This window comes from Mesoplodon densirostris, chromosome 11 (genome assembly GCF_025265405.1).
Source record: "Mesoplodon densirostris isolate mMesDen1 chromosome 11, mMesDen1 primary haplotype, whole genome shotgun sequence".
NCBI classification, from domain to species: domain Eukaryota; kingdom Metazoa; phylum Chordata; class Mammalia; order Artiodactyla; family Ziphiidae; genus Mesoplodon; species Mesoplodon densirostris.
The window spans coordinates 13,965,682-13,981,682 of NC_082671.1; the positions used below are offsets into that span (position 1 = coordinate 13,965,682).

Below are 16,001 nucleotides of genomic sequence, written 5' to 3' on the forward strand. Positions count from 1 at the left end.
AAAATGGAATCTACACATTTTTTCCTCTAAATTTAGTCTCTTTGGCACTCTGCAGTGAAAACTAGGCACAGCTGGAACGTTTGGAGGGTGTTAAGTCCAGAGATTGAATCCAAAAAATTACATTAAAAAGAAGTGCCTTGAGGGAACAAATGTGGGTTACCTCTGACAGCTCGCCAAGTAATTGCTATTAGGAAAATGGAGCAAATCACATCAAATGAGAAGATTTAACATAGGAGATGGAACTAAAATAATATCAATTATACTTTACATCAAATATCAGAAACCGTGAGCAAATTACTTTTTGACAGTAAGAGTACCTCCCAACAAATCAACCAGGGAAGGAGCTTGTAAATATATAATTAATTTCCACCACTATCTAGCCATGGAAAACTAATTATATAGGCTCACACTACAGTATAAACCATGTGGAGTATTTCAGTAGATATTTGTGTATGAGTACTGTGTTTTAAAAGAATTAAGATAAAGGTTCATCTTATTCTTACAGCTTATAAAGAATACAATTAGAGTACATTTAATGTAAGACTAACTCTTAAGCTGATTTACAAAAGGAAATATATATCATGGTGTGTTTTAGTGAACTTTAGTTGAACTTGTAAGCAGTTAAACAAACAGAAAATTTTATAATTCTGTAATATGGCTTTTGGGCAGTAATTTATATATATATGGAAAGAGAGAGATAGTAGGTATTATTCAAATTATTGCAAGAAATATTTGGAAAAATGTCAACACGTGAAACAGAATAAAAAGTAACCATCCCTGTCTAAAGACCATGCCTCTAATTAATAGATGAATAGAGTGTTCTAAGATTAACTTAAAAAATTTTTTTAAGAATGGAATATTATCAGGAAGTTGGTCTGCTGGAATGAAAATAAAGACATCTTTAGTAAAATTGTCCTCTCTGTCCAGCAGTATCTGAATATCTGGATTGAGCTTGAAAAACAGAGCATTCATAACAGGAGCTAAAATTAGTAGTGCTAGTGGTCTACTATTCACCTGAAGAAAACATTTCCACTTTTAACTTAGGGCTACTTTAACATGTATATAGAAAAGAACAAAATTTTATATCTAGATTGGATTGTGGAGATCATGAAACTTGGCCCCTTCCATTTCACAGCTCAGCAAATTGGAGCAGAGAAAATGAAAATGCTTTCTTTAAGGTCATACAGCTAGTCAGTGGCAGAGCCAGGACTAGAATCCTCATGCACCAGGACGTAGACTGGAGCTGTTTCCACAATATCTAGTATCTCTTGCTAGGAAACAGAGCAGATGGGGAAACTTTCTGTTGAATTTACAGGACCATAATGACCAGATATTCAAAATTATTTGCATATTGTAGAGTAAGCATATCTATAATAATAATAAGCACGTGGACTTCATAATTAATAATAAATAAAAGAGTTCTTTAGTCAAGGCTCTGAGGATATTGGAAACAATATAAGGGCAGGGATTGGTTTCTGCTCTTGGTGTACGACATGGGAATCTACGTTGGCAAAAGGGTGATTCTGGTAGATGAACAGTCAAAGTGCTAGAGGTCAGGGAATCAAGTCAAAAGACATATCAGGAAACTTGATGTGGCAGGTAGTTTCCAGGTGGGCAGGAAGCACCCTGGATGTCCATGTGTTGCCCAGCAAAAGTACTCTAAAGTCCTGGAATGTTCTATAACAGAATCTTCATCAAAAGATATGTCATTTATCTTCATTTCTCCATAATCGCTCATAAACATTTACTTCCTTGTCCCTGTGGTTTCAACCAATCTATTTTTTTTATGTTCCACATCTTTCGAAAATTCTTTATTACCTCCCTCCCCTTCATTTTTAAAACTTTCCTGAAACCCTGGTGAAAAACAGTTTCGGTGGGAACGGTAGTCTTGACTGAGCTGTAAAAAAATCACTCCAAATGTGAGGATATTAAATAGCCTGGACTCGCAGGGACATCGGGTGGCAACTCAACACCTATTGGTGACTGGTGCCAGGTATGAGCCAACAGCAGAGAATCTCTAGCCAACAGTGTGTGAACTGCAGGCAAGGGCTGCTCTTGCGCCCTTCCCCCAGCAACTGCCATTATTTCTACATATTTATTTATAGGAGATGTAAGTGTATGAAACTAACAGTCCTAAGTCTGTGGCTTTTTAAAATTTGGTGACTTGTAGATGCTACATGGAAATCATTCACATCTAATTCCCTTATGCCCACCATTCCAAAAAAGCCTACTTTCTACGTGAATTACATAGTTTGGATTATTTTCTTAAATGATTAAAAAATGAAAGAATTAATGAAACCCAAGTGATGGAGGCATAAAGCAAAAATCCAATTCCAAGGGTGATGACTGATCAGATCAATTTTCATCACAGTACAGTGCAGGTAAACCTATTCTGAGAAAGTGTCACTTTAAGCATTCATACGGTGAAAAACTATATGTCTGTACAAAATGGGATATCAGTCTTTTTTTTTTTTTTGAGAGTTATGTTTTATTCAGCAGGAATTTTTAGGACTTCAAGCCTGGGAGGTAGCATCTCAAGTAACCCTAAGAGAACTGCTCGTAGGAGGCAAGTGGGGAAGCCAGGTTATATAGAAACTTTGTAACAAAGGGCAGGCAGTTGGGAACATCAAAAGATTATTGTAAATTAAAGAAAACCAGATATTCCAAGTTAAGGAATTTAGTGCCTCTTTTCTAAGCACTATTCCCCATGACAGTCGAGCATATCAGAGCATAGGTTCTGATTCCAGAGTCCTGGGACCCCACTCTGGCTTCATGCGGCTGTGTGACCGTGGGCAAGGTACTTCTCTGTACCTAATTTTCCTCATATATAAAATGTGCCTACTTCACAAGGTTGCTGTAGGAATTAAATATACTGGTATTTGTGAAGCCCTTAAAGGATGTGGCATACAGTCTGAGCATCCTTCTGTAGTACAGTACAGGGATCCAAAATGTTTTTGTGAGAAGTTTCTTTAAACTTCTGTAAAATTTTCATGTCATTGGATGGACGAGACAGGGCGAAAAGTGTCAGCCACTTCTGAGCAGAGAGAGGGCCACTGCTCCTGATACACAAACACAAAGGGAGGGGCAAAGCCAGGGCAGATGGCCTGGATATTTGATTCTGGGAGGCAGGCTTTAATGGAGGAACTGCTCAGTCCTAGGATTTCTGTCTTTCTTTTCATCAAGTGCGAGATGCTGGCACTCAATAAATATTTGTGGGATGAATGAATGAAAAGGTAAATCAGACAAAGAATCGCTTTTGATATGTTTGTAATCCAGTGGAGTTCTATGAGATTAGGGTGTTAGGATTACCTGAATCTATAGAAATATGGTGGTATCATTACTGTCATTCTGAAATAAGCCACAGGATTTTTCTTTAGATATTTTAGATAAAAGTGTCTGGTAACGCTGTTGTAGAGATATAAAATAATTGGCATATATTTCTGAGAGTGATTTTTTTTCCATCTTATTCTATCTAGTCATTTTTTTCTGGGTGTGTTATAAATGCTTTGAGAATAGGAATCCTTTTAGAGTCATATTTATGCCAGATAACAGATAGCAGATTCTCAAGCTTGCTTATTAAAATTTTACAAGATTTTGGTGGTTTTGTTGGGCTGAGACCAAATATTTCAGGAGGTGTTAAAAAGCAGATTGTTTTTAATACCTTTTAAAAGTAGAGCTTTCAACCTAAACACACACACACACACACACAGCTTCTACACACATTTCTACGTACATCACTGCATTTAGAGCTGTATCCAGACAATTTCAGCAGACAGTCTGATAGTGTTGAAACGTTTAAAAGGAAACAGCCCGAACAAGCAATCCCTACAACCTTTTATTTACATAAAGTAGCCAAACAAACTCCTGAAACTTGTGAGCACTTAAAAAATTTATTGGTTTTGCCAAAGTTGACAAAAATATAAGCTGAGGCTCTGTTCAAGAAAGGAGAAATAATTTTATGTTCTCAAAAAGTACTCTACCTATGATATGTATTAATAGTTTTGGTTCAGCTTTACACAGAAGAAACTTTTAAACAGAAAAGTCAACTTATGGCCCAAGCCGGGAATCTAAATTGAAGAAAAAAACACAAGACTGAACAGTAAACAGGAAAGGTAAGAGAGGTTAAATTCCCTAGGAAATCTCACGTGGGGAGAATACTTAGAATTCACATTAGTATTTTCAAGTTTTAGGTATCTTATTTTATGGGAGTTTGCCATTCCTAGCAACCATGCACACAAATAAAAACAAATTTGGCTAAGTGTTTCTAACATTTTATATATAAAATCTGGGCTTCTGCTCACATACAACAGCTAGGGATATCCTTTGTAAATAGTCCTTCTCACTGTTTATCATGAGTTAAATATTAAAAACAGTTCACATAGCTCAAAGGGTATGCACTCCATCACTGGTTTAGGCATACACTCTTTAACACTGCTTAAGGCATTCAGCGAAAACCTCTATAGGAAAGAACACAAAGAATTGGTATTTACAAACCAGACAGAAGCCTATATTATGTCAGGTAACCACATCACAAAAATCAGAAAAGAAAGAACTTAGTTAGGAAAGTAAAAGGTATTAAGTCTAAGTTAGAAAATTCACTTCAAAAATCCATGGGAAATGGAGTAGACCATACCTTGAATAACTCAAACTCCTTCTTTGGCATCAATAGCTAATGACAAATGATGAACATAACATAAGTACATAATATATATGCACATCAGGTCAGCCCAAACATAAGCACAGCAAACAGAATTCCCACTGCCACCACTTTAAGTTATCAAGATCTATAAATTGTACATCAATCCTTTATTTTAAATGTTTCCTTGATTCTCGAATTCTAATAAGGCCAGAAGTCTCTCTGGATAAGTGCAGAGCCTGCGCTGGGCTTGAATGCCGTGAGGAGGCAGAAGTCCTTACAGAATGGTCACAGCAGCACGTGACCACAGTTCTAGGTTTGGACAGTCTGCATTTTACTAAGCCTAGGCATGAAATTTCACTATTTCCCTGCATATTCTATGCAGTTTCAGCTTCTGTGCAAATTTATGACATTATTACGGGGTCAGGTGTGATCTTTTGCTCAAGATTCTGAAAATGAAAAGAATTTTCCTGGGGGCATGAGAAAGTAGCTACCACAGGTTCAGAAGCTAAGCATGGGACGGACAGTCCATCCATTCTGTCTCTGCTGGCAGGTGTGATTCTAGAGATCCTGTCACAGATTCAAAAGCACATGGTGACGGCCCTGGTCTCTTGTGATTACCACATCTGAAGAAAGATAATGGCGCTGAAACTTGGGTGGAGGGTCTACCATGTGAAGGCAGTTTTTAAAAAAGGATTAGGATTCGGTAGTTGGAAAGTTGAAAGCAAACAGGCTATAATCAAAGTCTATATAGAGGATGAGAGCAAAGGCTGGTGAAGATGAACTGGTAGACACTCCAGCCACTGTCTCAGTGCCATCCTCTATCAGGCCCCTTGGGTAGGAGGGCTCTGGGTAAGAGTAAAGAGGCAGAAATACTATTTCCCCAAATGTCAAAAATAGTATAGGGTAGAAGAAAATAGCATTCAGAGGAACAGTCACTGAGATAAACATTTTGAGCAATTTCCTGAAGAAGTACATCATAAAAAAATATGTATAATTCTTCCTTATGTCCCGAGCCACTGTCCCCCCGTTGCCTTAGGAAAAAGGTATAAATTATACAATCAATTAAATCTCAAAATGACTAATACATAAAAAGTATTTAAGTCCTGTTTAGGAAAGATGAATTTGAAAATTCGAAAGTTAAATTTTGCTCAAAAATTGTAATTACCTGTATGGTATGCGTGTAAGGTGGATCAGCACGCCCCAATCCAGACTCTGGAGGTCTCACGATATCCAAAATGTTGTTTGGCACAAATCCAGAATCTCCACTTGCATTTCGAACTTTCCACCATTGCTTCCTATCATCAAGGATCTGTCATCATGCAAGAAAATAAAGGTGGCATTTCTGTACCCAAACCGAACTATGAAGGAAGTTCGATTTTTATTCCTAGACCAAGAAAATGTTTTCACTTTTCATACGCTGACTCAGCATCAACATACTGTGGGTTAAATGATTGTCAGGAATTACACTAAGAATTACAATTACTGGTATAGAACAGCTTTGGTACCACTCTACCCAAGGTCCATATTACCTCCCAAGAATGCTTAGCTATTTGCGGTATTTGAAGTACTTAAGATGAGTTACTTGGAAACGGTCTATTGTCTCCATCCTTAGAATAGAGAGGGAAGGTATAAAAACTTTTTTTTACTATTGTAACTATGCCATATTATATATTAAAGAAGATGAAGTCTCAGTTATAACTGAAGAAAGAAATTGGAGAGTCATGGTAGATTATTCCCAAAACCATTAGCACACTCACTGCTGATTACATTTGTGCAAGGGTACTAAAATAGGAAGGAGGAAAGGTTTTCTTTTATTAAAATATTATGGTGCATCTACATCTGAAGGGATAACCAGCCTTGATTCCAGAATGAATAAAGGCCAGAAGAAGGAAGAGGGCAAAGTAAGCCAAGAAATCCAACCCCACCCCCCAAAGAAACAAAAAACAGATAAAGCAGCAACCCCGCCTAAATAGATATAGGTGTCTATAATATGCTGTGTATCCTTGGTAAAACAAAATAACACTGAAGAATAATTTCTTGACCTCAACATTTCTTTGAGGAAGGTTTAGATATATACCAGAAAAGGAATACAATAAATCTACTTTATTAAGAGTATAAAAAAGGTAAAATTCTATTACCTCTAAAATATCATCCTTTTGAACTGAGAGCTCACTGTGGTTCCTTGCCACAAAGTCATACCTGGATTTGGCATATTTCTTGGGTTGTAGATCATAATTTCTACAAAAAGAAAGAAAAAAGATAATCACTCTGCTAGCTTTTCCTGAAGGCTGAAAGGAGAAGTAAAACACTAAGGCAAGCCAATGCCTACCAGAAACCATTTGGACAAGTTATTTAGATAGCAGTTAATTTTATTATATTTTATAGAGTATAAGAATATGAGTACTTAATTTTATTATATTTTGGAGATTTTACCATTAAAATGAACAAGCTATGGCTAGAGTAAAAATAAATAATGCAAAATTACAAAGCTAGTTAGTGCTAAGCCAAATCTAGAATACAAATCTATGAATTCTTTGTCCATTAAACCTAATATCCAAAATACTGCATATTGCTTTGTTAACCAGCATTTCTACCATGAAAGAACCAGGATAATGGTCAATGTTACCATTTTTCATAAAATTAAAGGAGACTAAAGATAATGTCCAAAGTGGTAATTTAAATTATATGTTGATTTCACTAATTCAAGCAATGTCTTCAATTCATTAACCAAATATATATGAAGAAATTATGACTAAGTGTCAATATTCAGGAAAGCTCTGTCCAGTTATCCAAATTGCAAAGGAAGGTATGGATTAAGTACAAGAGCAATAACACTTCTTAGTTAATTTGTTAATTAATTAATTCACTATAAACTTATTTTAAGAGTAAGAACAGGTATATTTTTTTTTAAAAGAAAACTTTATTTAAAAACAAAATATTTCTTTTAATCGTTAAATGACCATCAATAGATTTAACAACATAATTTTAAAATACTTTTATATAATATAATAAAACCTGGTATATCAACAACGTAATAATATACTCTTCATTCCAATAATGAAATAATAACTTTAATTATTTTTTAACTAATTTTACTCCCTAATCTTCTCCTCCATTTACATCCCCACATTTCCTCTGTAAGAGAAAAAGCAGGAAGGCACTAATGATGTTTGGTCATCCTTCCTCTGTCAAGTGGCCATTCTGCTTGCTGCCCACCAAGATCGTCTGGAATACTGAGTCACAGAGGGGCCTGCAGGACAGTTGTGGGCACAGTATATCTTGTCATCATAGGTAATCTGCTACCTTTTGGATAGTAACTCTAGGAGAAGAGAAACAGGAGCAAAGGAAAATCATAGCCTGTAAACCATATTGGCAATTTTTGGTATATTAAAAAACTAAGAAAATGTGGAAAAAGTGAAATTATGGCCAAATAATTATTATATATTATTAATAATGATAAATTTTAAACTGTGTTCCATGGATTTCCTACCCCTATCTCTAGTTTTATATGATCACATTCCATTAAAATTTCATTTGAGGGGGATAAATGTGTCTCAATCACTCCAAAGGTTAGCAAAACAGTCGTAACTTCAGTTTTCTATCTTTCTCTCCTCCCTCATGTTCTTCTCTCCAAATCACTGCTGATAACAGAGAGATGACTGTACTGTTTAGCAAAGGGAAGAATAACTCTCTGCCACTGTGTATATGAGTCAATGGGTTGGTTAAAAGAAAAGTTGACTGTAGTTCTCATTGAAGTCTTTGCTATCTTGCATGTCTCAGAAGTGACTGCCCAGCATGCACTTGCAAAGTGCTTTAGAATTTACAAATATTTATGGTTTATAGTTTCTTGCCCTCTATAGATTAAATGTGAGTATGACACTGACCATAGTTATCAATCTGAAAATCACACTTTGTAATTTTTCAGATGTACCAAAGTTTCTTAAGAGAAAGTTTCTTAAGAGATCTAGAATGTATCAAAATGTATGGTCTCTGTTTCTGATTTGGAGTTATAGATACCCACCTGATACAGAGTGGACACAGAGATGGCAATAATCTGAGACTTCTCTAAAACATGAATTGCTTTTGAATAGCAGTAAACTATAATCCATCAAAGGTGAGGGTGCTAAATTCAATAGGTGGTTTCCCTAAATGACATTGTAAGAGTGAATATACTTCATATGGCATTTACTGCATTCCTGGCATGTAATAGAGTTTAAGATGAATAATAATTACTGTAAAAACAAATTCCAAACCTCTGTATTACATATCAGACCAGAACTTTCAGACAGTTTTTTCAATAATTATGACAAATTTTCTTAGCAACATCAATGATCCAGGTGTCTATTAAACTATCCAGCTCCTATTATAATAACTCAGGGGAGAAATTGGACCCATAAAGGCAACTGAGATATACAATTTACTCCTTTTAAAAAAATTATTTCTCTGGCTAAATATTGACAGTCTTAAGATCTATATACTTGAATATCCCTTCATGGAATTTCCTTCACTAATCTGAAATAATTTCTAGAATACTGACAGCTAAGACAGAAAAAAAGGAAAAAGAAAGTACTAGGATGAGGAACAAGTTTCTCAAGAAGAATTGCCATGAAATAATTTTTAAACTTCAGAACTGATTTTCACCTGTATCTCCTAAAAATTGAATCTATAATTCAAACTTCTTTCATATGTTGGCATTTTCAAAATGTATTATTCATTGCCGACTTTTCTTTGTACTGAATTTAATATGTTACTGGTGCCCTTAGAATAATAACTGTATAATTTCCACATTATTTTACTTAAGTATTACCTCTGTTATCATTCCTAACAAAAAACCAAAATTTTAAATCCCACCCTTTTTAGATTCTATTAAGAAAAGAATATACTGAAGAGAAATGAAGGGCATGTAACACTCATAGTAAGACAGGCTTTGAGGTAGGAAAGTACCTCAAAGTTGGGTAGGACAAGCTCTTTACCCCACTTCATCTTAATGATCATTCTCCCATATCCTTGTTATCAATATTTCACCTTTTTTCTTTCTCTTATGTGTATGGGTTGGCCTCTATGTAAACCTCACATGCAGTTTACACTGAAAACAAGATTGAAAAAGTGACCCTATTTCAATTCAATTTATTTCTTCCCCATCTCAATTCTCCATTTTTGCCTATATTGAATTTTTGGAGAGAGAAAAATATGGGAAAATAAATGAAATGTAAAACTGGAAAGTGAATATAAAAAATCAAATGGTAAAAATGGCAAATAAGGCATTGATTCTGTTTAAATATTCAGTTTATACTTAGTTTAAATACTTCTATCTAAAGGAAGTTTTGTTTGTTTTTATTGGGGGAGATAAAGATGGAAATTATTTCCTTTAAAAGTTACAGAGCTGGAAAGATCCTTAGAGACCATCTGGTACAAACTAGAGAGTTTCAAAACAATTCTTCTTAATTCACAGATTCTGTCAGAGGCATCTTTTAAAAAATGGAAAGTCATCCAATGGCATTTGCACTAAGTTAGAATTATAGACTGGAGACTTTGCTCATCAAAGCCAGCTCTGTAAAGGAACAACTGAAACGTTAACAAACAATTAATAGATGGAAAGCTCAAAGAAGTAGTGAACAGTGCAGACACTAGCACCTCTATTTGCACTAAACCAGAGATAATCATCCACAGCGCTCCAAATGATGCCCATGAAATGTTACCTATCTACATGGCGATGAGGAGTTGGCTTAAAAGCAACAGCGGCTTCCCCTTGGTCCAGATGGGGCCCTCTTCCATAAATGTTATTGAATACTGTGTACCCATCAGCTGGAGGATACTCTGATACACTGGAGTGCTGAAAGACAGAGGAGGAAAGATGAAAGGATCACCAATACTATTTGAATGAGCACTGACGTCAATTAACAAGAACCCTCCACTACACTGCGGTCAGTTTCATTTTCAAGTGATTGACCATTATATGTTAATAAATTATGAAATGAGGGTTTTTGTCAAAGACCTATTTATAATAAGAAAAGTAATTAGTGCAAAGACTAAATCTTAATTCAGGAAATATCCAATGCTTTTATTGTATAAAAGCAATAAATTCTTTCCTCTGGAATTTCAGTAATAGGTGATTTTGGTATTAGGCAGACTTTAACAGCTTGTATAATATAAAACTGGTTTAAAAACAGCAACAATAAAACCCTTAACTTTTGCTTTCTATGTTTAAGAAACAGACCTTTAAAAAAAAAAAAAGAAACAGACCTTTACCACTCTAGCAAAGTAAATACTATCACATGAAAATCATCTGAACTCTATGTGTTAAAATTATACCACCCTCTCTCATTATTCTCATTTTTTAAATGTACATGGACACTATCTTTTATTTTTTTTTAAATGGCAGCACTATTATCAGATTTACTGTTAAGGAAAACACAGAAACGCAAAAACACATTGATCTTGACAGTCAATAGTCCAGAATAAGACAAAGCTGGAGTCACTTCTTTTTGCAGTTAACACAACGCAGACATGAGCCTAATGGGCTACCAGGAGGGAGAACCGAAATCTATGGGTCCCATTAAGCAGCATGGCTTTAAAGCTATGGGGCAAAAACAAAGAAACAAACCACAAAAGTTCATCTATGAATTTTGTATTGTTTCCTTATGTAAAATGAAGTATGGTGGATGCACAACAGACCCTAAAGCATTGGAATTCCTTGGCTATTTCAATTGTTTATGGATTCACTGGGACAAAATATTTGAAATTGGGAATGTTTTAGAAAAGTTCTGAATGCACATTTACTGTAGTTAATTCAAATGACAAAGTTGGCAGGAGTAGGGCTGAGTTCATCCACAGACAGTGTAGGTGAGGTGTCTCCAATGGACTGCTATTGACGTCAAAGTACCCACATTATATTATTACTCCTGTGGAATATATATCAGGATTTTGCACTTAACATACAAATACAGATAAACAACTTTTACCATTTAAATACCTTAGCTTAAACCAGCAACAAAGTGAAAAGGCAATCTATAGCATGGGAGAAATCATATACCTGATCATATATCTGATAAGAGGTTAATATCCAAAATATATAGAGAACACATACAACTCAATAGCAAAAAGCAAATAATCCAGTTAAGAAATGGGCAGAGGAACTAAAAAGACATTTTTCCAAAGACATACAAATGGTCAATAGGTATATGTAAGGGTGCTTAGCATCACTAATCATCAGGGAGATGCAAATCAAAACCACACTGAGATATCACCTCATACCTGATAATAGCTATTGTCAAAAAGACAAGAGAGAACAAACATTGACAAGGATGTGGAGAAAAGGGAACCCCTGTGCCCTGTTGGTGGGAATGTAAATTGGTGAAGCCACTATGAAAACAGTATGGAAGTTTCTCAAAAAATTAAAAATAGAACTACCATATGATTCAGCAGTCCCACTACTGGGTATAATACTGAAGAAAATGAAACTAGGATCTCAAAGAGAATTCTGAACCCCAAGGTTCACTACAGCATTATTCACAATAGTCAAGATATGGAAACAACCTAAGTGTCCATTACAGATGAGTGGATAAGTAAGATGTAGTATATATGTATATACAATGGAATATTATTCAGCCATGAGAAGGAAGAAAATCCTGCCATTTATGACAACATGGATAAATCTTGAGCACATTATACTAAGTGAAATAAGAAAGACAAAACCACATGATATCACTTATATGTGGAATGTAAAAAAAAAAAAAAAGAGTCAAGCTCATAGAAACAGAGAGTAGAAAAGTGGTTGCCAGAGCTGGGGGTGGGGGACAGAGAGAGAGGTTGGTAAAAGGGTACAAACTTTCAGCTATAAATGAATAAGGTCTAAGGATCTAATAAAAATGTGGTGACTATAGTTGATGACACTGTATTATATAATTAAAATTTTCGAAGAGAGTGGAACTTAAATGTTCTCAACAACAACAGATAAATATGTGAGGAGATGGATGTGTTATTTAGCTAGATGCGGGGGAGTCCTCTCACAGTGTATACATATATCAAATCATTATGATACACACTTTAAATATCTTACATTTTTATTTGTCAATTACACCTCCATAAAGCTGGAATTAAAAAATATAATAAAGAACAAATGTCTTAATTAATTCAGTTTATCACTTCCCTACGAGAGACCAGAGGTACTACATGATCAGGCCATTTTTTTTTCCATTAAATGCTGTTATAAAAGGGAGGAGTTGAGGAAAACAGAATCACCCACGCCTTCTGCCTGGCTCTGAACATAACAGTGAGGTCGGACAGTATGAAGTCACCGGGTCCTGAGAGTGACTGGGAATATCAGAAGGGAGGAGAGAAATGATGACAAGTGACTAACTGTGATGACTACACAACAGTGCTCAGGGCAGCTGCTGCTTCAGAGGAAGAAAGAAGCTGAGTACTGCCACCCATATTTGTCATGCCTTGTCACCTACGCCACCAGATCCTGAATCACCCAAGTCCTGTTCTGAATGCATTTATTATAGGTGCAATAAAGTATAAAAAAACTCTCTTCTGGGGATGATTGCATGTTACACATTTTTAAGTCACCATTACTTTGGTCTCTTTTCCAACAAAATCTTAAGGTATAAAATCCCATAGAACTGCTAGCAGGTGCTTTTCAATTCATTTTTTTCAAACCTCTGAATAAGTGCTTAAGCCATAAAATGGACAATAGTTTACAACAGGAAAATGATAACTCATTACGAAGAAGCATTCTCAATAATTCTTCTTTTAAAGTTACTTATTCTCTGAGAGTAGACAAACTTTTACACTGGAAGCCAGAACACATTATTTTCTCTTTAAATAAACAAATTGAAAACTGACAAAAATGAATTTCTGAGGCATACATTATAAAGTGGATATATTTTCTTATTTAAGATATGAGGACTGTAAACTAGAAATTTCTATGATTTGAAAGTACTCAGCTGTAACAATAGCAACAGCAAGTGTATCATAATTTCATGTTTGATTACATTTTTTTACTCTAGAAAAGTTGCCCTTTACGAGGAAGGAAAATTTATTGTGATGAGGTCTGAACTATAAAATACAGCTAGGGACATAGGTCTGCTAACCTGCACCCAGAACTGTGAGGTCACTTTCTTAATCACTCAATCAGAGGGAAGCACAGTTACAGAATCCACCCGTACCATTATATGCAGCCAGAGGAAAAAAAATTACAGTAGAAAAATATTACTTTCAGAGAAGTATATTTGCTTTATTTTTAAAGTTTCAGAATTTAAGCAATCTTCTATAACACTATGGCTATTGTTGAAAGAAACGATTTTAAGAAATTTAATTTATATAAATGTTTCTCCCTAAAAGTGAGGATATACTCTAGTTTCCTAATTCATTCCTTGATATCATATTTGCCACATTGTAAATACCCACAGGGATCAGAGAAGATTAATCTAAGGAATTAAATAAAGGAAATGAACAGGACTTCAAGGAGGACCTAGTCATTAATTTTCTGTTGCTTCTTCAAACTAGACCTCATTCATCTAACTCCTTGGGTTCGGATCATCCTTCTTAGTTTGGTTCAGCTTTAGGTAGTGTTTAATTTTCTTTTCTGTCAGAACAAGAATTGTCATGGAAAAATCATTTTTAAGGAATGTGAAGAGATAATCATACCCAATTTCAATGGCTCGATTTGCTCCCCAAATAAATCATAATCTAAAGCTTACTAAAGATCATAAAAGATACACTATATTTTATGATCTCCTCTGGATGTAATAGTGTTATAAATCATCATTTGGACCTGGGACTGGAGTCCAGGAGAAGCTTTGGCCTTCTAGCCAGGCTGATAGGACTTTGGGAGGTTTAGAACGAGGCCAAAAAATAAAAGAAAGAAAGAAATGGGACATTCAGGAAAGAGCTGCTTGGGAGGGGCTTAAAGGTCCTGGGTCAAGGAACTGTCTTGAGGGTCTGATGATAGGAGAGGAAAATAGAAAGAAGAGGCCAAGCAGCAGTGGGGCAATTTCCTGATAAGCAGGGAAAGTACACAGTCCAAAGGACGGGATCACCAGGGCTCAAGGAGGAGAGCTGGCAGGCTGTGAGGTGTGATACAGGCTGGGTTTGGGCTTCACAGGGAAACAGAGCAACCGTCACCATGACAAAGAGGTGAGAGGTACCTAAGAGCAGCAGGACATCTAGTCATTGATTTGAGAACAATCTTCAGATCAGTAAAGTGAGAACTCACAATCAGAATTACAAGAGAACACACAGATTATTGCACTTCCCACAAAAGATGATATTGAAAGACTACCTCTGTGGATAATCTTTTTGTTTCTTGCTTGCGATGATGTTCTGCTGCGTCTGCCACAGACTCAGGCAGTTGATAGAGATCCGGCTCCACTGATGCTCCCATGAAGTTCAGCATCGGGGGCTCCCAACCACTGCGGAACCGTGGGACGTAGGGTGGGATAAACTGTTCTTTTGGCCACTCTGCTCTGCAGAAGGACATTAAGACATACGAGCGGCAAAATTAAGAAACACCTCCATGCTAAAAACCATCTTCAGTAAGGCTAGCCACAAAAAAACAAAAATAAATAACAACAAAAGCAATTCACACCTAGTCTGCCCTCTTTCTATCCAAACAGAGAAAGTAAACATGTTTATGCTAGTATTCGATGCTGATAAAATGAAAGGAAGTCTGAATTCTACTTTATGATCTGCTTTCGCTACATTGCCTCAATTCTCCATTAATTCAACCTTTTAACATAAATATACATCTCGGACAATTTGAGAAAGGAATGTGAAGCTAGAAGTCTGGTAAGTACTTAGGACATAAGCTTCTCTAAGCATCAAGTAGTTTCTGATCCTCATCTTTCCCTTCACTCCCCTCCCATCATCATGAAGCCTCCTGATATGAGATGTATTTTTCAAAGGACAAACAGCAGACAATATTCTTAAGGCTCATATCTTTTAAGTTATGAAGTCTCCTAAAAGGAAGCACATTACTGATTTTATAAATTAAATAGATCAGCTAGGTTTTCATCAGTAAAATCAAGTTAGTATTAATCTGTAATATAATCATGACCCATTCATTACTTAGTAACTCTGAGACTTATTCCTATAAGCTCCTAATCACTCATGAACCACAAAAATAACTGGGAGAGACATTATTAAATTCTGATAAAATATGTTGTATTATCTTTCACACATGATTTAATTCTTCAGGTTATACTTCTACTGTGATGAAATGATTCAGGTTATTATGTTCCTTTACGATTCTTTTTTATCTTTATGAGTTTTTAAGTTGGTATATTCACTTCCTAATACTCTAAATAATTAGGATCTGAAATGACCATTTTCTCATGTCAAGGGCTAACAATATGAGTTC

At 35.5% G+C, this 16,001-nt stretch overlaps 1 protein-coding gene across 5 annotated transcripts in view; it reads right to left on the bottom strand.

Annotated features, from left to right (window-relative positions):
• Nucleotides 1-16,001, bottom strand: part of EPS8 (epidermal growth factor receptor pathway substrate 8) — a 188,643-nt gene that overhangs the window by 20,281 nt on the left and 152,361 nt on the right. For all 5 annotated transcript variants that reach the window (XM_060113011.1, XM_060113006.1, XM_060113008.1 and 2 more), the window contains 4 exons: nt 14,925-15,108; nt 10,339-10,472; nt 6,778-6,877; nt 5,805-5,948 (listed from right to left, as the gene is read on the bottom strand). In XM_060113011.1, the coding sequence (XP_059968994.1) occupies nt 5,805-5,948; nt 6,778-6,877; nt 10,339-10,472; nt 14,925-15,108 (562 nt within the window). The remainder of the gene's footprint in view (nt 1-5,804; nt 5,949-6,777; nt 6,878-10,338; nt 10,473-14,924; nt 15,109-16,001) is intronic.